We start from the raw sequence: 25,797 nt of genomic DNA, 5'->3' as shown, positions 1-25,797 counted from the left end.
GCGCCCTTTTGGGCGGACCCCAGACTTGGTCCCAATTAATTGGACCATGTCTCAATCGTTCTTATCGATTTTCTCCAATACTGGAGTTGTTCCCTGATCGTTGGGCGGGCCCTAGGTGTTCGTTGGCCTGTCTTTGTTCTAGCTCCCGCTGGCGCCGGGGAGTCTGGCTTGGTCTCGATTGTTTTAATGTTGCTTTTTGTCCCTGGAGATAGCCCATTAATATGTTAATGGCTATTGGTTTCAGTTCTGTCTGTGTTCTGCAAATCCTAATACACAGGAAACCTTGCACCTGCATGTGTTCTATGTAGTTGTCCAATTTTCCCTACACTCCTTGCGAGTGTCCATTTTGAAATCGGGACATGGCCACCACAGGTGGCTACAGTTTTTCTTTTCCTGTTGGATCAACAATGGGTGAAAAGTTTGTCCCTGCCCTCCCCCTCCCCCTCCCCTGCCGCCTGTGGCTATGTTTTCCTATTTTCTTGATGTTTGTGTTTGGAGTAGGTGACCTGTGGTTTGGGATGTGTCTTCATTGGGTGTTGTAGGGTGAAGGTGGGGGAGGAGTGGGGGGGTCAGTAGGAGGAGCCTTTGGGCAGGAGTTGCTACGCTGGCAGGTAATGCAGGTGAATGGAAGTGAGGCCGGGGAGAAGGCCCTAAGACATGGCCGGGGAGGGGCGGGGAGGCGTAACACGACAGGGCAGGGCTGGAGGAAAAGCGTGGTCTGGGGTGGAGTAGAAGGCCTTCTTGGATGGGCCCGTACAAGGCCAAATTAGAGGGGGTAAAGCCAATAAGAGAGGATGGTAGAGGGAATGAAGGCGTAAGCCCCCGTTAGGCTTATAACGTGGAACGTGCGAGGGCTCAATGGACCGGTGAAGAGATCGCGGGATTTTGCGCACCTCAGGAGTTCAAGACGGGGGTGGTATTTCTGCAAGAGATGCACCTCTGTGTGATGGACCAGGTTAGGTTGAGAAAGGGGTGGGTGGGTCAGGATTTCACTCAGGGTTTGACTCGAAGTCGCAAGGGATGGCCATGTTGATGAGCAAGAAGACAGAGTTTGTTGTAAATGCGAAGGAAGTGATGGACCCGGGGGGGAGAGAGAGAGAGAGAGAGAGAGAGAGAGAGAGAGAGAGATGTGATGGTGAGTGGGGTATTCGAGGGGACGCTGGTGGTGTTGGTCAATGTATACACACTGAATTGGGACGATGTAGGGTTTATGAGGAGGTTGCTGGCTGCAATCCCGCACCAGTCACGCACTTAGCCACACACCAGTTGATCATGGGAGGAGGCTTTAATTGTGTTCTGGAGCCGGGCCCCGGGTCAGAGAGAAGGATACTGATGGCAAAGATGTAGTGGGCGAGCCGGGTGACCCCTGGATGGCAGAGGTCAACGTGGATGGCTTTAAGATGGCAAATCTGCGCGCTGGCGCATGTCCCGTGGGATAGGGCATCCGAGGGCTCGTTCTAAATAGCATCTAAGTCCTGGGCCCCCTTTTCTAGCAGTCTTTGGCGCACATAGTTAGATCTAAGGCCCGCTACGAAAACGTCCCGCACAGCAAGCTCCCTATGTTCAGCCGCAGTAACGGCTTGATAATTACAGTAATTGGAAAGATTGTTCAGTTCCCATACAAACTCGGCTAGCGTTTCTGTAGGCCGCTGACGGCGAGTCGTAAACACGTGGCGTGCATAAACCTCGTTAATGGGCCTAACGTACATTTTGTCCAATATTGCCAGCGCTGCGGTGTAAGAACCGGCCGGATTTAGCTGGGTGGAGATTCTGTGGCTTACCCTCGCGTGCAGTAGGCTGAGTTTTTGTTCCTCCGTTGTTCCGGCGGTGCTGGCTTCTGCCAGGTAGGCTTTAAAACATCTCAGCCAGTGGGAAAATATTTCCTTAGCCTCTGCATCCTGCGGGTCGAGTTCTAGGCGTCCGGGCTTGAGGGCTGCTTCCATGATTTACTTCGACTGTTTCGTAAGTATATTAAATTGTTGGAACCAACAATTCTACGGACACGTGCTTGTAGGATTAGAATAGCGGATTTAATATACTTACAACAGAGCCAGCCTGTTAGCCGTTGAACTTTTGGTGAACTGGCTGGCTGACCCTATGGCACGGATCTTTATACAGCAGCTCCAGGGGGAGGAGTCCTGGGCAGAGCCAAGGGAGGAGCCCAGTACAAACTCTCGAGTACTCTCAGAGCTACTCCCCCTGGTGGTCAGGTAGTGCAACTGCACTTACAATATTGATACATGTATACAGATTATAATACCGTGTGAATCTCATTCACCACAGTAATTTTATATAAGTTTGTGGATCGATTGGTGCCATTACTGGTGGACATGGATTCGGTAGTGTGGGTGACTCTTCCAGAGACAACAATGCAAACATTGATTTCACTCTTGTTAAAGAAGGATAATGTCCTGGTACAGTGTGGGTTGTATCACCCCATTTCCTTATTGAATGTAGAAGCTTAGATCTTGGCTAAGGTTCTTGCACTGCAGTTGGAGGAGTATCTTCCCAGTTTATTGGTGAGGATTGGACGGGGTTTGTGAAGAGTTAGTGTTTGTCACCGAATGTGAGGCGGCTTTTGAACGTGGTACTGTCCCCAGCAGAAGGGCGAGAGTAGGAGGTTATTGTGAAATTGCATGTGAGAAGGCTTTTGATAGGGTAGAATGGGGGTATTTGTTTGCGGTATTCGAACGGTTTGGGATAGGGCCTATCTTTGTGTCGTGGGTCCAGTTGCTATGTGAGGTGCCCAAGGCTAGTTTCGGTACAAATAATATGTATCCTGGATACTTTCAGCTGTATAGGGAACAAGGTCCTGTGTCCCCTCTCTTATTTGCATTGGCAATTGAGCCATTGACCATTGCCCTGGGGGCCTCGGATAAGTGGGGGGTTGGGGCATAATGGGTGTGGAGGGGATGATCTTCTAATTTGGGGGCGGTACCGTTACATTTAACAGGCTTTCATTTTCCGTACTTGGATGTGCAAGTAGCTCAGGATTGGGTCCGGCTCAGTAAGTTAAATTTTGCGAGTTTGGAGGGTAGGGTCAAGGCCGATTTACAGAGGTGGGATTGTTCCCCTCTGTCCTTGGCAGGCAGAATTCAACTGCTGAAGTTGAATATTTTATCCTGGTTTTCATTTCTGTTTCAGTGTTTACAGATTTTTCTGCCAAAATCTCTCTTTGGGAGAATGGAGAGATTGATTTCGACCTTCATATGGGCGGATAAGATGGCTAGAATTCAGAGGACAGCCCTTCAGAGGGATGGGCTGTCAGGGGCTTGACCTTGCCGACCTTGATATATTATTACTGGGCGGTGAATATGGAGAAGGTATTTGGATGGTATGAGGATCCTGAGTCTGTAGGTTGTGGATGGAATCAGGGTTGTGTCGGGTTAACGGCATTAGTGACGTCTACACTGCTATTCTCTCCGGGGAAGTAGTCAGTGAACCGGTGGTGGTTTCCACACTGAAGATATGGAGACAATTGCGGTAGCACTTTAAATTGGCGGCAGTATCGAAGCTGCCGCCGATTTGTGTGAACCACATGATTGAGCCAGCGAGGTTGGATGCCAGATTTAGGGGACGGAAGGAGAATGGGGTGGCAGACTTCAGGGATTTGTCTTTGGAGGGGCGATTTGCAAGCCTGGAGGAGCTGTTGGAAACATTTGGGCTTTCGCAGGGGGATACATTTCGGTATCGACAGGTTCACAATTTCACAAGAAAGATCTTTCCGATATTCCCTGCGGTGCCGCCATCCTCATTGTTGGAGAGGGTTCTGTCTCTGGCCGGGATGGAGGAGGGGAGTGCCTCAGGGATTTATGGTAGGATGTTAAGTAATGGGTTAAGAGACATTGCAATTAGTTGTCTCATTTATGTTAAGTGTTCAATGATGGACACTGATATGTAAAGGGGCTTCAGGTGGACTCTGGAGTTTGTGATGATCTGTAGAGTTCTGTGCAGAGTGAGTTTGAACCATTAAAGGTGTGTTGGTGAAAAAGGAGCTGAACTCTTGCCTCTTCATACCACAGAATCTAGTACATGTTACAATGGTAGCAGAGGATGTTTGCTCTGTAAATGTGAAGGCTTGAAAGATACAATTTTTCCAGATCAAACCAAGGAGTGAAAAAAAAATCAAGCAGTAGCAGTACAGAACGAGATACCAGGCAGGAAAGGGGACGTAGTTTATCAAGATCTCGAAACAGGAGTAAGACTACGAATACTAATAGAAGTAGAAGCCCACAGGCCAGGCTTGTGGCAAGGGGATTTGAAGAAAACTTAGACGATCAGGACTTAAGGGTAGATTCACCTACAGCAGGAAAGGTTATTTTAAAGATCTTCTTGGCTCTATTAGCCACAAAGGCATGGGAATGCAAATCTATAGATATAAAAGCTGAATTTTTGCAGAGAGACATTTTTCTCCGTCCTCCTAAAGAAGCAGCTAACACAGAAGGGGTACTGTGGAAGTTGAACAAATGTGTATATGGATTAAATGATGCATCTAGAGTGGGGTACTTTTCGGTAAGGTCAGTCTTGTTAAAGTTAGGCTGTTGCTAGTTGAAAGCAGATCCGGCAATGTTTTCCTGGCACTGTAAAGGAAATCTTGCTGGCATCTTCATGATGCATGTTGATGATTTTTTTGTGGGGTGGGACTAGTGATTTTGAAGCTATTGTAATCTCTGGTTTGAGGAAAGAATTCAGGGTTGGAAGTCAGGCTTCCGGTGCATTTAAATATATTGGTTTGGAAATCAATTTACGTCAGCAATCTTACTTGGAAGGCATCAGTCCAATAGCAATTAGTCGTGGCCAGGTTTCACAAAAAGACGCAATGGTTTCGAAGATAGAAAAAGAGCAACTGCGAAGTTTAATTGGGCAACTGAACTGGTTCGGAAGACAGACTAGACTGGACATGAGTTTTGATGTTTTAGAGTTGAGTACAAAGATGAATGATCCCAAAGTGGAAGACATAATAAGAGCAAATAAAGTGTAGGCCAAACTAAAAATGCAGGAGTGTGTTTTGATGTTCCCTGTTTTAGGTGATCCTAAACATGGTTTATAGTGATGCGTCCTATGCAAATTTATGTGATGGAGTTTCAAGCGCAGGAGGTTTTATAATTTTTCTTTTGGGGAACAATGGTAAATGTTGCCCTCTTGTGTGGGAAACAAAGAAAATAAGGAGAGTGGTCAAAAGCACTTTGGCTGCTGAGACATTAAGCTTAGTGGAAGCGGTGGATATGGCCTTTTATATAAGTCAGATATTGACAGAAATTTTGGGATTAGAGGATTTAGGTAATATACCTATTGACTGTCACATTGACAATAAATCCCTGTGAGAAAATGTGCACTCTTCAAAAAGTGTCAATGAAAAGAGGTTACAGGGGACTTCCGGTATGCACCATGGAGTGAGTGATCACACAGAGGCAGCTCCTGCCCAAGGTTACAGAAAAGAGCTCTTTTTTGGGCGGCACAGGTTGGAATTTCGATGAAAAGGCGTAGGTGAATGTTCGAGGAGTACTTTCCCCCAGGAATAGTATGTTTCTTGGTTATCAGACCCTCAGAAACAGTGCAAGATTGGGCTGAAGCAGCAGCAGAAAAAAGCCTCTGCAAGCATGCAGGCAGGGGAAGGGACAGCTTAGAGGCCTCAAGCTGACTTGAGGGCCTTTATGAAGGCTGAATTCTAGCAACAGAGGTAAGAACTGTGAAAAGATCTCACCAAGGCTATTGAAGAAGCGGGGATGGACTTCCGGTAGCGGTGATGCGGAGCTAAGCCGCACGTTCAGTGGCTCCCGCTATTTTCGGACTTTGGGGCTCTTTTAAGGGCTTGTAGTGGTGCTGTTTGGTCTTTTCCCCGTGTGGGAACACTCCTTCTCAATTCTCCACCGGTGGATGGCCTGGACCAGGAGTGGAGCAGTCAGAAAATCGGCTTTGGAAACTTCCGGTTGCGGCTATGCGGAGCTAAGCCGCACCGCAGCTCCCGTTACTTAAGAACTTTTGGGCCGATTTGAGGGCCCCAAACGGCGCTGTCTTGACGAATCCCGGTGGGGGTAGGTGTCTAGAGAAGCATTCCCCATAATTTATGGTGTTCACCCGGAGTGGGGCAAAGGAAAAAGCTGCAGCAGCTCCCCAAGAAAAGCGGGGGAAGAAGGACAAAATGGCGGCCGGCAGAACACCCGAGGACTGGTGGAAGTGGGCGCAGGAGCAGCAAGCCTCTCTTCTGCGCTGTTTTGCGGAGCTGAAGGCTGAGTTGCTGGACTCCCTGAATGCGACTACCAACAAGCTGCTTGGGACCCAGGCGGCCCAGGAGGTGTCCATTCGGGAGTTGCAGCAGCAGGCCGCTGAGCGGGAGGAGGAGGCCGTGGTCCTAGTGGAGAAAGTGGAGTTGCACGAGGCACTTCACAAAAAGTGGCAAGACCGCTTGGAGGAGCTGGACGTTCGCACGAGGCAAAAGAATTTGAGGATCCTGGGCCTGGCAGAGGGGCTGGAGGGGTCGGATCTCCCGTCATACATGACCACGATGTTGAGCTCGTTGATGGGAGTGGGGTCCTTCCATTTGCCCCTGGAGCTTGAGGGAGCTCACAGAGTGCTGGCCAGGAGGCCTAAGGCAAATGAACCCCCGCGGGCGGTGCTGGTGCGGTTCCATCGATTTAGTGACCGGGAGTGTGTGCTGCGCTGGGCCAAGAAAGAGAGGAGCAGCAAGTGGGACAATTCGGTAGTGCAAATCTACCAGGACTGGAGTGCGGAGGTGGCAAAGCGGCGGGCCAGGTTCAACCGGACGAAGGCGGTGCTGCATGCCAAGCAGGTCAGATTTGGAATGCTGCAGCCTGCGCGTCTGTGGGTGACATATAAGGATCGGAACCACTACTTCGAGTCCCCGGAGGAGGCGTGGGCCTTTGTACAGGCGGAGAAGCTGGACTCGAACTAGGGTCTGGGGACACACTATGGCCGTTGCTGTTTTCGCTGTTGCTGTTCTTCAATTTTGACACGTGTTTTTTTAATGCTGGTTTTCTTTTTGCTCTGTTTCCGGGTGGGTTTGTCTGTTGGGTATGGGTGTGGGGTATGTGGGGAACATTGGGGGTACGTGCTTTATATGTTCTCTTCTGTACGGGGTCGGGGGTTGGGGTGAAACTGGATTTTGAGGAGCTGCGTCGGAAGGGTGTGGTGTGGCAGTGTGAAAGCGTGGGCTTTCCTCTGGTTTCCCGCGCTGTGGGGCGGGGGGGTGGAGCTGGAGGTGGGGGCGTGGCCTCTACAGGTTTTCTTTCCCGCGCTGAAGCGGTGCCAAGGATGTGTGGCAAGAGGGGGATGACCCCATGCCGGGAGGGGATGGGTTTTGGCGGGAGCTGCCGGGTCAGCAGAAGTCAGCTGACTCATGGAAGTACCATGGAGGGTGCGTCGCGGCTAGGAGGGGTTCTAGCCTGGGGGTGTGGGGGGGGGGGATACCGGGTTGCTGCTGGAATGGCCAGGAAGGAGCTGGTGTGGGCCGGGGGGGAGGGGTAGAGGAGAGGTGTTATCGCCATGGGGAACGGGTCAGGCGGGGCGAGCTGGCCTGGGGCGAGCAGTTGATAAGCTATGGCTAGCCGGCGGGGGAGAGGGGCGGGTTGCCCTCTGGTCCGGCTGATTACCTGGAACGTGAGGGGGCTGAATGGGCCGGTTAAGAGAACTAGGGTATTTTTTCATCTGAAGGGCCTGAAGGCGGACGTGGCTATGCTCCAGGAGACCCACTTGAAGGTGGCGGACCAGGTTTGTCTGAGGAAGGGGTGGGTGGGGCAGGTTTTTCACTCAGGATTTGACGCGAAGAACCGGGGGGTGGTGATTCTGGTGGGGAAGAGGGTGGCGTTCGAGGCGGCTGAGGTGGTGTCGGACAAGGAGGGCAGATATATTATGGTGAAGGGTAGGCTGCAGGGAGAGAAGGTGGTGCTGGTTAATGTATATGCCCCGAATTGGGATGATACCGGCTTCATGAGGCGCTTGTTGGGCCGCATTCCAGACCTGGAGGCAGGGGGCCTGAACATGGGGGGAGACTTTAACATAGTGCTGGATCCCCCACTGGACCGGTCCAGTTCAAGGACGGGTAGGAGACCGGCGGCGGCCAAAGTGCTGAGGGGATACATGGACGAGATGGGAGGGGTGGATCCCTGGAGGTTTGGGAGGCCAAGAGCGAGGGAGTATTCCTTTTTCTCCCATGTCCATAGGGTCTATCCCTGAATAGATTTTTTCGGCCTGAGCAGGGGATTGATCCCGAAGGTGCAGGATGCCGAGTTTTCGGCCATAGCGATTTCAGACCATGCTCCGCACTGGGTAGATCTGGAGATGGGGGAGGCGCGGGACCAGCGCCCGCTCTGGCGCCTGGATGTGGGGATGCTGGCTGATGAGGCGGTGTGTAGGAGGATCCGGGGAAGTATTGAGGGGTATCTTGATACCAACGACACGGGGGAGGTCCGGGTGGGGATGGTCTGGGAGGCTCTGAAAGCAGTGATCCGGGGGGAGCTGATCTCCATCCTGGCCCATAGGGAAAGGAGGGAGAGGAAGGAGAGGGAGAGACTGGTGGGGGAGCTCCTGGATGTGGACAGGAGATACGCGGAGGCACCGGAGGAGGGGTTGCTGGGGGAACGGCATAGTTTGCAGGCCAAATTTGACTTGTTGACCACCAGAAAGGCGGAGACACAGTGGAGGAGGGCGCAGGGCGCGGTATATGAGTATGGGGAGAAGGCGAGCAGGATGTTGGCGCATCAGCTCCGCAGGCGAGATGCGGCTAGGGAAATTGGTGGAGTGACGGATAGGGGTGGGAATGTAGTGCAGAAGGGGACAGAAGTAAATGGGGTCTTTAGGGACTTCTACGAGGAACTGTACCGGTCGGAACCTCCAATGGGGAGAGGGGGGATGGAGAGCTTCATGAACAGGCTATGTTTCCAAAGGGTTCAAGAGGAGCTGGTAGAGGGGCTGGGGGCGCCAATAGAGTTGGAGGAGCTAGTCAGGGGGATTGGACAAATGCAGTCAGGTAAGGCCCCGGGGCCGGACGGATTCCCGGTGGAATTTTATAAAAAGTATGCGGATCTGGTGGGCCCCCTGTTGGTGCGAGCCTTCAATGAGGCATGGGAGGGGGGGGGCTTTGCCCCCGACGATGTCGCGGGCACTGATCTCTCTGATCCTGAAGCGGGATAAGGACCCCTTGCAGTGTGGATCATACAGGCCTATCTTGCTCCTCAATGTTGACGCTAAGTTGCTGGCGAAGATCCTGGCCACCAGGATAGAGGATGTGTGCCAAGGGTGATACACGAGGATCAGACAGGATTTGCCAAGGGACGGCAGCTCAACACGAATGTGCGGAGATTGTTAAATGTTATTATGATGCCGGCAGTGGAGGGGGAGGCGGAGATAGTGGTGGCGCTGGATGTGGAGAAAGCGTTTGATAGAGTTGAGTGGGGGTACCTGTGGGAGGTGCTGGAGCGGTTCGGATTCGGGGAGGGATTCATCAAATGGGTGAGGCTGCTCTACACGGCTCCGATGGCAAGTGGAGTTACCAATGGAAGGAGATCGGAGTACTTTAGGCTCTACCGTGGGACAAGGCAGGGGTGCCCCCTGTCCCCCTTGCTCTTTGCACTGGCGATTGAACCTTTGGCTATGGCGTTGAGGGATTCAGGGAGATAGAGGGGTCTGGTGCGGGGTGGGAGGAACATTGTGTATCGCTGTATGCGGACGACCTGCTGTTGTATGTGGCGGATCCAGAACGGGGAATGCCGGTGGTGATGGAGCTGTTAGCGGAATTTGGGGGCTTCTCGGGCTATAAGTTAAATTTAGGCAAGAGCGAGGTATTTGTAGTACACCCGGGTGATCAGGAGGAGGGAATTGGGAGACTCCCATTTAAGAGGGCAGTGAAGAGTTTCAGATACCTGGGGGTGCAGGTGGCCAGGAGTTGGGGGACTCTCCATAAGCTTAATTTTACCAGGCTGGTGGAGCAGATAGAGGAGGAATTTAAAAGGTGGGACATGGTGCCGCTATTGTTGACGGGTAGAGTGCAGTCCGTCAAAATGACGGTTCTCCTGAGGTTCTTGTTCCTTTTTCAGTGTTTGCCCATCTTTATCCCTAGGGCCTTTTTAGAAGGGTGACTAGCAGCATCATGAGCTTTGTTTGGGCGCATGGGACCCCGAGGGTGAAGAGGGTCTTCTTGGAGCGGGGTAGAGATGGGGGGGGGCTGGCGTTACTCTCGGGGTATTATTGGGCGGCCAATGTGTCGATGGTGCGCAAGTGGGTAATGGAGGGGGAGGGGGCAGCATGGAAACGGATGGAGAGGGCGTCCTGTGGAGATACAAGCCTGGGGGCCCTGGTAACGGCGCCGTAGCCGCTCCCTCCTACGAGGTATACCACGAGTCCGGTGATGGCGGTTAACCTCAAGATTTGGGGGCAGTGGAGGCGACATAGGGGAGAAGTGGGGGGCTCGATGGAGGCTCCGTTAAGGGGGAACCATAGGTTCGTCCCGGGGAACATTGATGGGGGATTTCAGGGTTGGCACAGAGCGGGCATCAGACAGCTGAGGGACCTGTTTATTGATGGGAGGTTTGTGAGCCTGGGAGTGTTGGAGGAGAAATTTGGGCTCCCCCGGGGAACATGTTCAGGTATCTGCAGGTAAAGGCATTTGTTAGACCGCAGGTGGAGGGATTCCCTTCGCTTCCCGTGAGGGGGGTGAGTGACAGGGTGCTTTCGGGGGTCTGGGTCGGAGAGGGGAAGATATCTGATATCTACAAGGTTATGCAGGAGGCGCAGGAGGCGTCAGTAGAGGAGCTGAAAGCTAAGTGGGGGGGGAACTGGGGGAATAGATCGAGGACGGGACATGGGCTGATGCCCTGGAGAGGGTTAATTCTTCCTCCTCATGTGCGCGGCTTAGCCTCACCAATTCAAGGTGCTGCACCGGACCCACATGACTGGGACGAGGATGAGTAGGTTCTTTGGGGTTGAAGACAGGTGTGTCAGGTGCTCGGGGAGTCCAGCGAACCATGCCCATATGTTCTGGGCATGCCCGGCACTGGAGGAGTTCTGGAAGGGGGTGGCGAGGACGGTGTCGAGGGTGGTGGGATCCAGGGTCAAGCCAGGATGGGGACTCGTGATTTTTGGGGTTGGGGTGGAGCCGGGAGTGCAGGAGGTGAAATAGGCTGGTGTGCTGGCCTTTGCGTCCCTAGTAGCCCGGCGAAGGATCTTGCTACAATGGAAGGATGCGAGGCCCCCAAGCGTGGAGACCTGGATCAATGACATTGCAGGTTTCATTAAGCTAGAGAAGGTCAAATTCGCCCTGAGAGGGTCGGTACAAGGGTTCTTTAGGGGGTGGCAACCTTTCCTCGCCTTTCTGGCTCACGATAGGGTACGGGGACAGTAGCAGCAGCAACCCGGGGGGGAGGGGGGGCGATGACTATGTTTGTTTATTTAATTTTAATTTATTTTTAAGTTCTTTTGTTGTTCATTGGGTTTGGGGGGGGGGGGTGGGGGGGAGGTGATACATGTGTTGATACGGTCTGGGGGGTGTTACAGTTATTATGGGTTATTTTGTTGCATTTCATTGTTTGTCGTTATGTTTTATATTTTCTGTAAAAAATTCCAATAAAAATTATTTTAAAAAAAAGAAAAGAGGTTACGGATAGACATTGCAAGTTTAAAGCAGAGGTTGGACAGAGGGGAAATAACAAAAATTAAATGGGTTGACAGCAGCTATCAACTGTCAGACTGTTTCACGAAAAGAGCGGCTAGTTCACAGAAACTTTTAGGTATCGTGAATGAAGGGCGCCTGTTTCTGTGAATGTTTTTTTTTCCTCTACTTAAAAAAAAGGGGAATCAGGTGTGTGTTTTAGTTTCTTGAAATTTTAGTTTCTTGAAATTTTGTTTTTACCTAATTGTTTTTTTTTCTCCAAGGAAGGGGAGACTGTTAAGTAATGGGTTAAGAGACATTGCAATTAGTTGTCTCATTTATGTTAAGTGTTCAATGATTGTCTCATTTATGTTAAGTGTTCAATGATTGACACTGATATGTAAAGGGGCTTCAGGTGGACTCTGGAGCTTGTGATGATCTGTAGAGTTCTGTGCAGAGTGAATTTGAACCATTAAAGGTGTGTTGGTGAAAAAGGAGCTGAACTCTTGCCTCTTCATACCACAGCATCTAGTACATGTTACATAGGATCATGTCAGAGGGCACAGTGTCAGTGGAGGGGATTAACACCAAGTGGGGGGAGGAGTTGGGGTTGGAATAGATGGGTGTGGTGCGAGGCCTTATGGAGGGTGAATGCAACACTTTATGTGCAAGATTAGGGCTGCTACAGTTGAAGATAGTGCCTAGGGCCCACTTGGCAAAGTCTAGGATGAGCAGGTTGTTTGCAGGAGTGGAGGATCAATGTGAGCATTGTGGGAGGGGGCCAGCGAATCATGTTCATATGTTTTGATCGTGTCCTAAGCTGGTGGGGTTCTGGGTCTCCATTTTTAGCACCATGTCAGCTATTCTACAAATTGGGGCCATATTTGGGGTGTCGGACCTGCCGGAGCTGCAGACAGGGATGGGGACGGATGTCCTGGCCTTTGCCTCACTAATTGCTCGAAGGCGGGTGCTGATGTGATGGAGATCAGCTTCTCCACCCAGTGCCTCAGTATGGCTAGGGCATCTTATGGCGTTTCTATATCGCGAGAAATTTAAGTACACCATGAGGAGGAAAATTGAGGAGTTCTACCGGAGATGGCAGCCGTTTATTCTTTTAAGGAGGTGTCACCTTCCATTGTTCGGGGGTGGGGGATGAGTTGTGCGCGGGGGGTTTCTGATTGGGGGGTCTTTTTTTTTTTTTTATTATTCGGGGGGGGGGGGGGGGGGGGGGGTTTCCAGGTGGCTTGCTATTGTTTTGCTGTTATGAAAAAGCCAAAAATACTTATTAAAAATTCATTTTGCAATCGTTAAAATATGCAATTCCCACCTATTAAAAACAAAAATTAGAGTTTAAAGTTATGGAACAAAACTGGGTAAATAGATTTAAGGTCAGATCGGCCAGAATGGCAGCACAAGCTCAAAGGGCTGTGTTAAGGGCCAGGCCTCAGAAACTCCAAAGTGTATTATGAAGCTCACCTGACCTAGAATTTTTATGTTGGAGTTTGGCCAGGTTGAGCACAAGAGCCTTCACTTCAGGTGTGATTCATCTGACTTCTGAGGCGCTTTTATCAAAACAAAGTTTATTATAAGAATGTAATTAACATATATAAAACGCTTAGCAAGACTTTATCATTACAAACATGAAAACACCACAACAGCTGCAGTAATCTATGTATATAACTCTTAATAAATCTCCCTTAGCAGTTCATTATGATCATGGCTGATTATCCAGCTAGGTAACCTGTACCCGAACCAAAATGTATGAAAGGAAATTTGGTCAAGTAAAGAAATATTCGGACTCAAGCTTAAGAAAACAAAATGTGCACAATGATGGAAACCATGGGCAGCACGGTAGCATAGTGGTTAGCACAAATGCTTCACAGCTCCAGGGTCCCAGGTTCGATTCCCGGCTTGGGTCACTGTCAGTGTGGAGTCTGCACGTTCTCCCCGTGTGTGCTTGGGTTTCCTCCAGGTGCTCCGGTTTCCTCCCACAGTCCAAAGATGTGCAGGTTAGGTAGATTGGCTATGCTGAATTACCCTTAGTGTTAGGTGGGTTACTGGGTTATGGGGATAGGGTGGAAGTATGGGCTTGGGTAGGGTGCGCTTTCCAAGAGCCGGTGCAGACTCGATGGGCCGAATGGCCTCCTTCTGTACTGTAAATTCTATAAAATCTATAGGGGTCCAGACACACAGACCCACCCTGGTGAACCACAAGAAACGACATAACAAAAGATAGAAACTTCGGAGCATAAAGGAGGAAGGAACATTGGAACCAGACAACCACAAATATTTGCAGATCCTGAGCAAGAGGATCACCTTTGAGGTTGCAATGGACTGTTGACGTTGGAAACTGCTCAGGAGACAATGAAATAGATGCGCCCTGTTTACCAGACGTCTGGAAGAATTGCCTCAGCCACAAGAAGGTCTTACACAGATGACATTAATCAGTCTAGAAGAGAAATAAATGGTTTAAAGATTCTAATACGCAGGAATGAAAACCGTGGAAACAACCATTGCAGAAGATGACCATGAGTCAGATACTCGGAGACCAGTGAAGTACCCCTGGAAAAGAGCCTGGCCAGCTGTTCCGCTCAGATGATACTGGAGTTCGATTCATGAATTGATCAACATTTATTGGTGTAGTGAGTTAAAGAGTGTATGTGATATTTATTGTGTTTAAAGTGCATGTGACATTTAGTACAAATACATGAATACTATTAGTCTTGTATAGTTTGTGTGATATGTCATAGAATTTACAGTGCAGAAGGAGACCTTTTGGCCCATCAAGTCTGCACCGGTCCATAGAAAGATCACGCTACCCAAGTACATGCCTCCACCTTATCCCTGTGACCCCATCTAACCTTTTAGGACACAAGAGCAATTTAGCATGGCTAATCCACCTAACCTGCACATTTTTGGACTGCTGTGCGCCAGTTGTGAATCCTCAAGAAAGGGACAAAAGCTTTCTCCCGCTTTCCCTGCTTATCCTTGATCCCTTTTGCCGCATGAACTATATACAACTCCTTCTTGAAAATGTACAATGCTTTGGTCTCAACTAAATTTCACAGGCTCACCACTCTCTGGGTGAAGAAAGTTCTTCTCATCTCAGTCATAAATGGTCTACTCCATATGCTCAGATTGTAACCCCTGGTTCTGAAATCCCCAGCTTCTATTTACCAATGTTAAAGAGAGTGAGGGTGAAGACTGCCAGATAAGCAACAATTATGGCTGAGGATTATGAACTCATCCATAAATATAAACCCTTATTCCATCACCCCCATAATTTTGAAAAGGATAGGAAGTGGAACAGTGAAAGGAAGGCAGGTTATCACAGAAAATAGATAGCTGGGAATGTTTGGAGATCTCCTCCCCAGACCAGGAACAAAGGTTGGAGGGGAACAGGAAGAGCTTCAAACTTGTTTTGCACCAGGGAGAGATGGGGGTGGATCTCTGGTTTATTGATCCAAAAGGCCGTAGATGGCCTGGGAATAGGTGGTGATTGAAAATTATCCCAGTAGGATATGATCCAAAGTACCAAGGAGTGTTTGTGTCACCGGAAACCACAGAGGGCAGTCTTTTTGCTCCTGCATATATTCCCCAAATACGCTGCAACGCACCCGAATGAATCTACAGGAAAACTATTACAGACCGCAAACAAAGACGTGAACTCTCTCTCTCCAGAAAGGCCTGCGAGTGCTGTATTGTTTAAACTGCAGAGACCAGAGTGATTCTACAATAAAATCACAAACTGAAAACAAAGTTTGAAAAGTATTAAGGTGCTGGAAGCTACCATCGGAAACAAAGACTCCTTTTTACCCTTTATTCATTTAAAATTAAAAATGTAAATGCTTTTCTTTTATAAAAGCCATGTCAGCCATCTGACCCTGGCACAGTCACCGTCATCAAGTGTTTGGTCATTAAAATTTTATAGATGGGGGAGAAGAAAAAGAGAAAAATGAGTGGGATGGGAAAAAAGTGGAATTAGGAATTAGATAGTTGATCAGTTGTATTTTCTGCATGGGCTCTTTAGTAAGTGTTAAGTTACAAAACTGTGTGATGTAATTGTTGGGCAGCTAAGGGCCAAGGACATCCAAATTTTAAGAGAACTATTGGTTAATTCAGTTGTTTAGTGACTCCACTAACCAGCGTGTCATAGAATGCATCTGTCCACACACTAAATTGTTCAAATCATACAAGCATCTATGCATCCTTCTCAGCTCACCATCCTGACATCTTTGTATTGAAATTTAAATTTCCATATTCATCTAAATCATGATCATATTATGATTAGCTGGAGTCCAAGCACTGATCCTTATAGTACCCCACTAGGGCCCAACGCTACCCCTTTAATCCTGTTTCCTTTGCTGCCTACCAACCAGTTTTCTATCCATCTTAACAGTCTAGTCCCTGTGCTCATTTTAGACATTAACCTCCTTGCGAGATCTCAAAAGCCTTCTGAAAGTCCAAGCAAACCACATCCTTGGTGCATGCCAACTGTTCAATCCTGCCACTGTTTCCAAATGCTCTCATCAAATATTTTATAATGGAGGAAATGGAGATGTTGGGGAGTTAAGTGGGATGCAAGGTGTGGTTAAGTGGATTAAGTGTAACTGTTCTTTGTACAAAATGAGCACAAGGCAATCTAGCACGAATATTCTTGGATTGCTGTGTAGTAAGATTTATGACCTCATTCTTTGGAGGCTCTCTGACCTGGTTGATTGAGATTGGACATGTTCTTGTCCATCCATGACCTACTGTATGGTAGAAGTGGTACTAATTGGATAGTCCTAGCTGACATCAGGTCAATGGCCTTTGTGCTGCAGCCTCTGATATCCCACAGTTTGCTGTCCACATACAGGTGACCAAGAAAGTGCAAAATACAAGTACTTCTGCATATTGTGGTTTTTAATAATTAGGACTACTAAATTCGAAGAAACCTGAACAAAACTAGGTAGATTAGTTGATATGTCGGATACTGATGTCATCAAATTCACTCATTTACCCGACTTTTTCTATTTCATGGTTGCAGCAAAACAAAGCAAATCTTTCTCTGGTTTGTTGATTTTTTATTATTCAGAGTCTACAGTTCAATTTCATTACATTGAGAAGCAACAGCTCTTGGCCTCTTCAGGAACACTGCAGCCACCACCAGCAGGGACAGAGACAGCATCATTAAGCCAATGGATACTCCTTGCAGAACCCAAGAAGGAGATTCAGCAGCACCTAGTGGGAGATTAGAAGACTCAGCAGCACCTAGTGGGAGATTAGAAGACATGATATTTGAGGACATGATATTTGAGAAGAGTTGACAGGTGACCTATTAAAAGGCTCTACTTACCATTTGCTTCATGCAGTTTCTTTGACTGGAGACTCTCATCTTCCAGGAAAATGGGACCAGGAGCACTCACTAATGTTCCTTCGTAGTCATTGATACTCCTGCGTCGTCTCTCTATTAGGAAGAGATGCTTAGACAATTGATGTACTGTTATTGATGCTACTTTAACACTGAACATCTTTACATGCAGGCAATAAAATTCAGTAAGAGGGATGAAGGCAGGCCTAAAGAAAGGTTCCTATGATCGATAAAGGTTCCCATCATTAATAAAAGACTGTTCAGAGGAGAAACCTAGCCACACGTCTTTCAATATGCATTGATAAAAGCAGAATCCTGACGAGATTAAATTAACTCACTTGGGCCACATTTGGGTGAACAGTCATCCTGACTAGAGGGTGAACAGACTTCAGCACTGCAGTGCAGGTAAACCTGAAAGAGAACAGGTCATTAAGGAGAGCTTCATTTAGCTTGATGAATTAGGATGTTAGAGTCTTGTTACCTTTCTAGTGAGAGGTTGCTCCAACTTTCCATCCAAGAAAACAAAGGTCTTCACTTCAAACCGCTTGTGATGTGTTGGGAAATTCAGGCCAGAAAACACACTCACTGGGTGTAGAAGAGTCTGATAATCATCACCCTCATAGGGACACCTGTTACCAACAGAGGGAGGTGAGATGAGGAGGAACTACTTCTCACAGTAGGTGGTGAATGTGGAATTCACTGCCCCATAGTGTCATGGAATTAGAGTCATTAAATAGCCTCAAGGAGAGTAGAGAACATAAAGATCAGTGATTGTCTATCAGAGGGCTGAATTGCCTACTTCTGCTCCTAATTCCTATGTAAATAGAGTCAAAAAATATTGAATTGTATGAAACTATCACAAAATTGGGTACTGGGACTTTATAACCTTTTAGCTGCACTCAATCTTGGGTGTAGTGGAGGTCATTCAACAAGGACATACTTGAATACATGAATGTGATTAGAAGGTTACAGACCCTGGAATTGCAGACATCCATCATGATCACCTCATGAGGGTTGAAGGGCCTGTTCCTGTGCTGCACTGTAGGCCCACTCCCCTGTAACCCCATAACACTCACCCAACATTTGGACACTACCATGGCCAACTTGTGCAAACACAGATAGTTACTCCAGGTCCCCAACACCCGAGGCAGTGCTAACCACTTCTGCTGTGCCGCCCTCTGACCATAGAGTCAGAACTCCTGAAGATGGATGAAAAGTTCATCTTGCCCAAGAGCAGAGCTTCTGGAATATATTGCTGGGTGTGTAATGGTTGTGAACCATTGACAGTTATATTGGTTCCTGAAGGGAGCAAATGGTCAAAAGAAAGGCTAGTGTGGGTCATTTCACTGAAAGGCTGAAACTAGATTCAATTCCCTGTGACCCCTAATATGGCTTTTGAGGCAAGGGAAAGGGAAATCAGAATCAGTCTTTGTTTCTTGACCCATGTCTAAAAAACATTTGCCTTCCCATACTCACCCATCCACCAGTAGATTCCATTGCACCTCATGGTCAGGGGCAGGAACAGGAGTTGCCCAGCAGTCATGCAGCCTCAGGACAATCATTGGGTCAGTGCGATCCAGGACACGAACCTCCACAAACACTGGTTCCTGAAGGATTCTCTGAATGGGGTAGTCACTATCCACATACCAGGAACTGTAATCACCACCTGAGGGGCAGACGCAAGAACCAGTCACCCCCTGTATGGATACATCCCCACTGCTTCCATAAACCATTACCCAGCTCTACCTTTTGCTATTCGCAATTCCAGTTCCAGAATCCCATCTTCAGAAGCAGGAGGTGGAGGAGAAACAGTGTAAACTGTGACATTGATCTGTAAGCCTGTCTCTTGCCTTCCTGTGTACTTGCACTGGACATGCAGGCTGCAGAGAGACAGAAGTAGTTGAAGCATCATTTCAGTCACACGTCCCCTCCCAATACCAACATCTCCCACCATCCCCCTACCCGAAGGTGCTGTCCCGGGTTATTGAACCCAGCTTCCCAGTCTGAATCATCCTCTTCCCAAAGACATCTGTTTCATATATCAAGGATCCATCTTCCTCCTGCAATGAGGCTGTTTTAATAAGAAGCTGACTCATTTAGTGGTTAAATGCTTTGACCCTTCAATACTCACCCGCTTGCTGGAGCCACAAGAGGTAATTGGAAAGTGGAAAGTCACAAATTGGGCAGTGGTTAGTTTAGGCTTGCACTCAGCCTCTTGACCATCCTTCACATACAGAGATGACAGGTTGAGGGCAGGTCGGGTCAGGTTGCTGGAGATCACGATGAGGAACTGACCATCAGCTGTGCACACTGCAAAGAGAGAAAATCATTTCCACTGCTCCCATTGGTGATTAGGGATCTCTTGCCATTGAGAAGATATATTTGAAAGCCACAAACAGTTCTTTGAATGGAGGAGCATGCAACACAGGAAAGTCAAAAACTAGCTGAGCGATGCAGAGAACTAACACCCCACCTCAATATTGAATTGGAAGAGCTCCATACCTTCCATTTATATTAACAAACCTTCCATTTCAATGCAGTAACTCAACCGAACCATCTACAGTATGGTGATGTACTGTAGGTCAATACCAGCTCTACAAGCAACCTGCTCAGATCATAGTCATTATGATATTTGCTTCTTCCACCACCCTTGGGGCAGATCACACACCTTAATTAGGAATGTGCATGCAAAAAGCATTTACACAAGTGAAAAACAATCTACTACATGATTAACATTACAGTTGTACCAGACAGTCATCACACATGACATCACCATATGGCACTGTCACCATTTGATCACCTTGCAAGAGACAGATTGCTTTCACCTCCAGTACACTGGCCACAGCCGAGCACTACTATGCGCAAGGGTCTAGTACTTTCTCCATGAAGCAATCCCACCAATATGGTGCATGGTGGCAGTGGTCAGCACTGCTGCCTGACAGCACCATGAACCCAGGTTCACTTTCAACATCAGCTGACTGTCAAGTTTGCACATTCTCCTAATGGGTGTATGGGTTTACTCCTGCTGCTCTAGTTTCCTCCCACAGTCCAAAAAACTGATTATCCAAACTAAATTGTCCCCGTGTCCAAAAGGATAGGCAGGGTTACAGGATTGGGGCATGGGCCTACGTCGGGTGTTCTTTCAGAGGGTGACATAGACTCAATGGTTCAAATGGCCTCCTTCTGCACTGTAGTGATTCTATGATTACAACCACCTGCTGCACAAAAAGCTCAATCCCTTGCCCCTGGATCTGAAATCAGAGTCCTCAGTCCTTGCCATCAGCTAGTGGGACCAGTTTGCTCTTTACCTCATCTGGGACCAATCATGTACACCTGAAATGTCCTTCCCCCAGCTTTGATCAACTCCAAATCTTAAGCCAAAGATGCCACAAGCTTTGCCAATTACTCAAACTTCAGATTGATGCATATGCACTCCACCAACTCTAACAGAGTTCCTGTAATCTTCAGAATCTAGCTCCACTGCCTACCCCTGATGCCCCCCCCCCCCCCAAAACTAAAATGCATCACCTCATATCACAAACTCAATTTCCCATCTAGTTTGTTAGAGGGCTGTTCTGTTCCCATTATCCAGCACAATCTACACAAGACAAAATTCCCTTCAACAACCACCTGTCTTAACAGTCCAGCACATTTGCTTTTTAAGATAAACAGCTGTCCTTAACTCCAACCAAAGCTTGATGCAGGATTTCAAAAATCCTTACCTCCCACTTAACACAAGTCAAACTGACATGAAAAGGTGTTATATTCCAATTTGACACCTTCTCCATATCCAAGGATGGAAGGATCATGTCAAAGTCATCATCTGTATCCCTACTTCCAACCTAGGCTGCAAGCCATCAACACTATTTTCCCTAATTAAGGCCAACTTTTCAATTGTCACACCATCCATTACATTAGATTCTTCAATGAAAGTTCTCAAGCCTTACTCTATACCTTGTCCCCAAAAGACCCAGTACACACCCACCCCCCCCCCCCACCACCAAATAGACAGTTCAGAAATCCCTCCCCCTCCTGACATTCAATTCAATCCTCACTCCCGTTTTTGTACCCGTGATCTCCTTGCAGATTTGTTCCCGTCTCACTGAAAGCCGAAAGGAAACTGCAAATGCATGGCTGAGCAAACTAAAAATCTTAGGTTTGACAACTGTCCCATTAGGATTTCTCTAAATAAAAGGATCAACACTTCCATTATGGGGTCAAACATTTAAAGTTTTGGAAAATAATTCCCAAAATTAACCCCATTTTCTTTTCTCTACCCGAGATTCTCTAACACCGGTCACACAGCCTCAATATGTTAGCGGAATTCCTGGCGTTGGGGTGGTTAAACCCATCCCCACAACACAGTTAGTTCACTCATTCCAGCTGAGGAATTCCCTCCATTCCTATTCTCCATTACACAGTGAGACAGCAACAAATCCCGGGATCAGTTCCCGATTTGCCAAGTTGGATTTTCTTCACTAGTCTCCCCCCTAGACTGGGGAGAGGGTTTGTTACCTGGACTCTTTCTCAGATTGTAGAAACAGGGATGGTGACTGGAGCTCTGCGGGTCAAAGCAGCAACCCTGGCGGCTGCACTCGGTACTGCTGACCCCGGAGTGACCGCACTCAAATCTCCAGCCTGGCTCTGGGACACAAACATCATTCCCGAGGAGTGGCGGCTGGGCTGAGAGTAAGGAGCCGGCCAGGAGGCAGCGAGAACAAACACCCAACCAACGTCCCATCCTGGTTACTGAGTCAGGATAATGACTTCCCCAAACACCAGCCCGTTTTATAGCCGGGAACACCCTCCAATCCCATTCCCACGGGTTTCTCGGGAATGTATTCAGCATCTTTAATGAGCTCTAACTGTCAGCCTGTCTCCATTCCTGCTCCAAATGGCACTTTCACAAACTTGCACACTCAATTCTGTTCCAGGAGAGAAAGTTTACCTGAATCGGAAAGTAAGATATAGGTAATTATATACTGCCATCACCATCTCCCTGTAGTACAGGGTAGGGTTCCCAACGCTCCAGGATTGGCCTGGAATCTCCAGGAATTCAGGATCAATCTCCAAGACAATGTGGTGTGCAACCCTGGAGAAAAATCGCTGCAATATTGTTTTTTTTTGCCATTTTCTTTAAACATTTCGGTTGCAAAAGATATTGTTGCCAAAAATATTGAAATTTTTGGAGGAATATTTTGTTTATTAAACAGTAAACCTTACAATAATAATAATAATCATTATTGGTGTCACAGGTAGGCTTGCATTAACACGGTAATGAAGTTACTGTGAAAAGCCCCTAGTCACCACATTCCAGCACCTGTTCAGGTACACAGAGGGAGAATTCAAAATGTCTAATTCAGCTAACAAGCATGTCTTTCGGGATTTGTGGGAGAAAACCGGAGAGCCCGGAGGAAACCCTCGCAGACACAAGGAGAACATGCAGACTCCAAACAGTGACCCAACCCAGGACCCTGACGCAGTGAAGCAACAGTGCTAACCGCTATGCTACCAAGCCAATTGGTAAAGCACTAAACCACAGCCGTGCAGTTACACAAAGAAAACCAAATAGGTGTTGAACAGTAAACAGGCAGCAAGAACACAAGATCAGCAACAGGCTGCAACAACATGCCTGCAATATTATCATCAAGGTGTCCATTTGGGCCATTAAGCCTCATTCTCCCCCTTCCCTTGCAGTTCCCAGCAATACAGTCACACCATGCAGGGTGCGCTGGGGAGATCGGATACCCTCGCCTCTGTACCAACGTCAGGACAAGACATCACACAGCCTCCCTTCCAGAGGAGGCGGCAACAAACGAACCAACCCTCGACCTCCCGGCTGAGGACATGGAACTGGCAACAGTATAATAAGGACTCGGCAAAAACACTCCTCCCACGCCCCGCGGTCGAGTCAGTCCAACCCATCACCGACATCAGGTCAGTCCACCCCGACACGACCCTCGCTCCAGGCCATGGCAACAGAACAGGTGACAATAAACACACTCACGGCCTGCAGGCACACGGTGGCCATCAATGGGTGTGGGCAGCAGTCACCACTCACAGTTACCTCCAAACATACGGGAAGGTCACCAAGTAAACAAAAGGAAAGGAAATGGACGACAAAGCAAAGAAAGGGGTTGGGGTGGGGGGGGGGGGGGGGAGGCTGTTTGACTGACAGTCACAATTGTGTAATGAATCTTTTTGCTTTCCAATTGGGGTAGGAAGGCCATTCATCACAAGGATGAGTGTGTTGATCAATGAGCAGCTGGAGCTTGGGGATGGTCATATGAGTAATCTCCAGGAATATATTTAATCACAGTTGGCAACCATATAAGAGAATCATAGAATTCCTACAGTGCAGAAAGAGGCCATTTGGCCCATCTAGACTGCACTGACAGCCTGTTAAAGCACCCAACTTTGGCCCACTCCCCACTCTTTACCCATATCCTCATCTGTATATCCCTGAACACGAAGGGGAAATTTAGTATGGCCAATCCCCCTAACCTTTGGATTGTGGGAAGAAACAAGAGCACCCGGGGGAAACCCACGCAGACGCGGGGAGAACTTGCAAACTCTACACAGATCTATCAAATCTCATCTCAGTCTTCTTTTCTCCAAGGAAAACAGTCCCAAACTTTTAGATCTATCCTCATAGCTACAATTTTTAACCCTGAAATCATTCTTATGAATCTCCTCTGTCCAACGCCTTCCTATCCTTTCCAAGGTATGGTACCCAGAACTGGATGGAGAATTCCAGGTGGGGCCTAACTAGTGTCTTGTAGAAGTTCAGCATTACCCCCTTATTCTTGGACTCAATGGTCCATTAATAAAGCCTCAAATGCTATATGCTTCATGAACTGCTCTCTCAACCTGCCCTGCATCTTCAATGCCTTAAGTACATTTACACCGAGGTCCCTCTGTTCCTGCACCCCCTTTAGAGTTTCACCCTTTGTTTGTTCTCTCTCTCCTTATTCTTCCTGCCAAAATGCATCACCCCTGACTTCTCAACATTGAACGTCATCTGCCACTTGTCTGCCCAATCCACCAACATGTCCATGTCCTTTTGAAATTCAAGACTATCCTCATCACAGTTGACAATGTTTCCAATCTTTGTATTAGCTGCCAATTTTGAAATTATGCCTTGAACACCACAGTCTAGGAGGGTCATTAATATATAATCAGGAAAAATAAGGGTCCCAACATTGACCCCTGGGGAACTCCACTACAAACCTTCCTCAGATCTGAAAACAATCATGTATCACTTCTGTTTCCTGTCACTTTGCTAACTTCTTATCCAAGTGCCTACTTTCCCTTTGGCTAGAATTTTGCTCACAAGTCGGTTATGTGTCACTGTATCAGAGCCTTTTGTAAATCTATATACATCACATCAACAGCATTATCCTTATCAACTTTCTCTGTTACCTCCTCAAAAAACTCCAGCAAGTTAGTTAAACATGCTTTTCCCTGAATGAATCCATGCTGTCTTTCCTTAATTATCCCGCCCTTGCCTCAGTGAACATTGATTTTATTCCAAGCTGTAGTTTCCAGAAGTTTCCCTACCACTGAAGTCAAACTGACTGATTTGTAGTTGCTGGCTTTAACCTTGCACCTCGTTTTAAACAAGCCGTAACATTCACAACTCTCCGGACCTCTGGCACCATCCCTGTGCCTAATGAAGACTGGCAGATATCATTTAGTGCCCCTGCAATTTCCACTCTCACTTCCCTCAGTACCCGTGGCTACATCTTATCTACGTTAAGTAAATATAGCTTTTAATACATATATTTCTTTTGAGTTTTATTCATTTTACATATAACGCAACAAACCTTCAAATACAAACTAGTACAGTACAGAATAATTACTTCTACTGTAAGTGTCCTTCCTGTTTGTTCCCTTATTTCCCCTTTGTTTTATTTTGCCATTATTATTTATGATCCATGGATGATTAATTGACACGTCTCCTTAAGTCAAGCAGCAGAATGCAGAAGTTACAGGTGAGAGCACTCTGTTAGTTTGAACAGGAGGAGCTTCAGACGTGTTGGTACAGAGAGAGAGATGGGGTGGAACTGGATTGATTAATAGCTGGCGGCCAATGAATTGACGCAAAAGGCCGTACTCTGCACAGTAACAGGTAGTGATTGGATCCTATCACGGTGAAATGATTTTCAAAGTCTCATGGAGCTTCAGTTTGACCCTGGCAGCATGGAGACAAAGACTTGCTATCCTCTCCCTCCTCCGTGTTTTCTCCAGAATGCCAATGAGTGCTGTATTTCAGAAGCTACAGAGGCCTGAAAGAATCCATAATAAAAACCACAAACTGAAATCAGTTTGAAGATGAGTGAGGCGCTGCAGACAACCAGCTGAATCAAAGAGTCTTTTTCCTTTTACTTATGATTTTTACCCTTTCCACTCCTCTATGTTTATCTGTTATGTGTGTGTGTGCAGAGGGTGGGGGGGGGGGGGGCAAGCTAAAATGGGGAATTAGGATTTAGATAATAGTTTTTTAGAATTACGTTTCAGCAATAAGGGGCAATTTAGGATGGCCAATCCACCTAACCTGCACATCTTTGGGTTGTTGCGTTGAAACCTCCACAGAACGGAGAGAATCTGCAAGGAGTTATATAATAGTTAACCTGTTGTATTTGCTGCATATTTCATTCCAATTCTTGTTATAAATAAACAGTAATTGTGTTTACATTTACAAACCCGGTGACTGTAATTATTGGGCAGCTAAGGATCAAAGACGTCAGATACTTCTCTAAGAATTATTGGTTAATTCACTTGTGTTGTGACTCTGGGTCAAGTGGGGCTGAAATTGAACACGCACTCATAGCTGAGGTCC

At 47.6% G+C, this 25,797-nt stretch overlaps 1 protein-coding gene across 2 annotated transcripts; it reads right to left on the bottom strand.

Moving 5' to 3' along the window:
• Positions 1-16,653: 16,653 nt before the first annotated feature.
• Positions 16,654-21,697, bottom strand: LOC119953414 (zona pellucida sperm-binding protein 4-like). 2 transcript variants are annotated; one of them, XM_038777670.1, is made up of 9 exons: positions 21,471-21,697; positions 19,087-19,265; positions 18,918-19,015; positions 18,702-18,835; positions 18,432-18,621; positions 17,437-17,584; positions 17,294-17,366; positions 16,941-17,051; positions 16,654-16,855 (listed from the first exon to the last, which is right to left on the bottom strand). In XM_038777670.1, exons 1-9 carry the CDS (start codon positions 21,694-21,696, stop codon positions 16,683-16,685), a joined length of 1,332 nt encoding a protein of 443 aa, XP_038633598.1. In that variant the 5' UTR covers position 21,697; the 3' UTR covers positions 16,654-16,682. The 2 variants fall into 2 exon arrangements, with proteins under 2 accessions (XP_038633598.1, XP_038633599.1); XM_038777671.1 differs by having other exon boundaries at positions 16,654-16,825.
• Positions 21,698-25,797: the final 4,100 nt, after the last annotated feature.

This window comes from Scyliorhinus canicula, chromosome 18 (assembly GCF_902713615.1).
Source record: "Scyliorhinus canicula chromosome 18, sScyCan1.1, whole genome shotgun sequence".
NCBI classification, from domain to species: Eukaryota; Metazoa; Chordata; class Chondrichthyes; order Carcharhiniformes; family Scyliorhinidae; genus Scyliorhinus; species Scyliorhinus canicula.
This window is presented reverse-complemented; position numbering and strand designations above follow the sequence as displayed.

Coding starts and splice junctions, on each gene's coding strand:
- LOC119953414 (XM_038777670.1), bottom strand. CDS start 21,696: ATGGGACGTTGGTTGGGTGTTTGTTCTCGCTGCCTCCTGGCCGGCTCC. Junction 19,266..21,470: donor CAATCTGAGAAAGAGTCCAG/GTAACAAACCCT, acceptor CTCTCTTTGCAG/TGTGCACAGCTGATGGTCAG. Junction 19,016..19,086: donor CTTGTGGCTCCAGCAAGCGG/GTGAGTATTGAA, acceptor GCCTCATTGCAG/GAGGAAGATGGATCCTTGAT.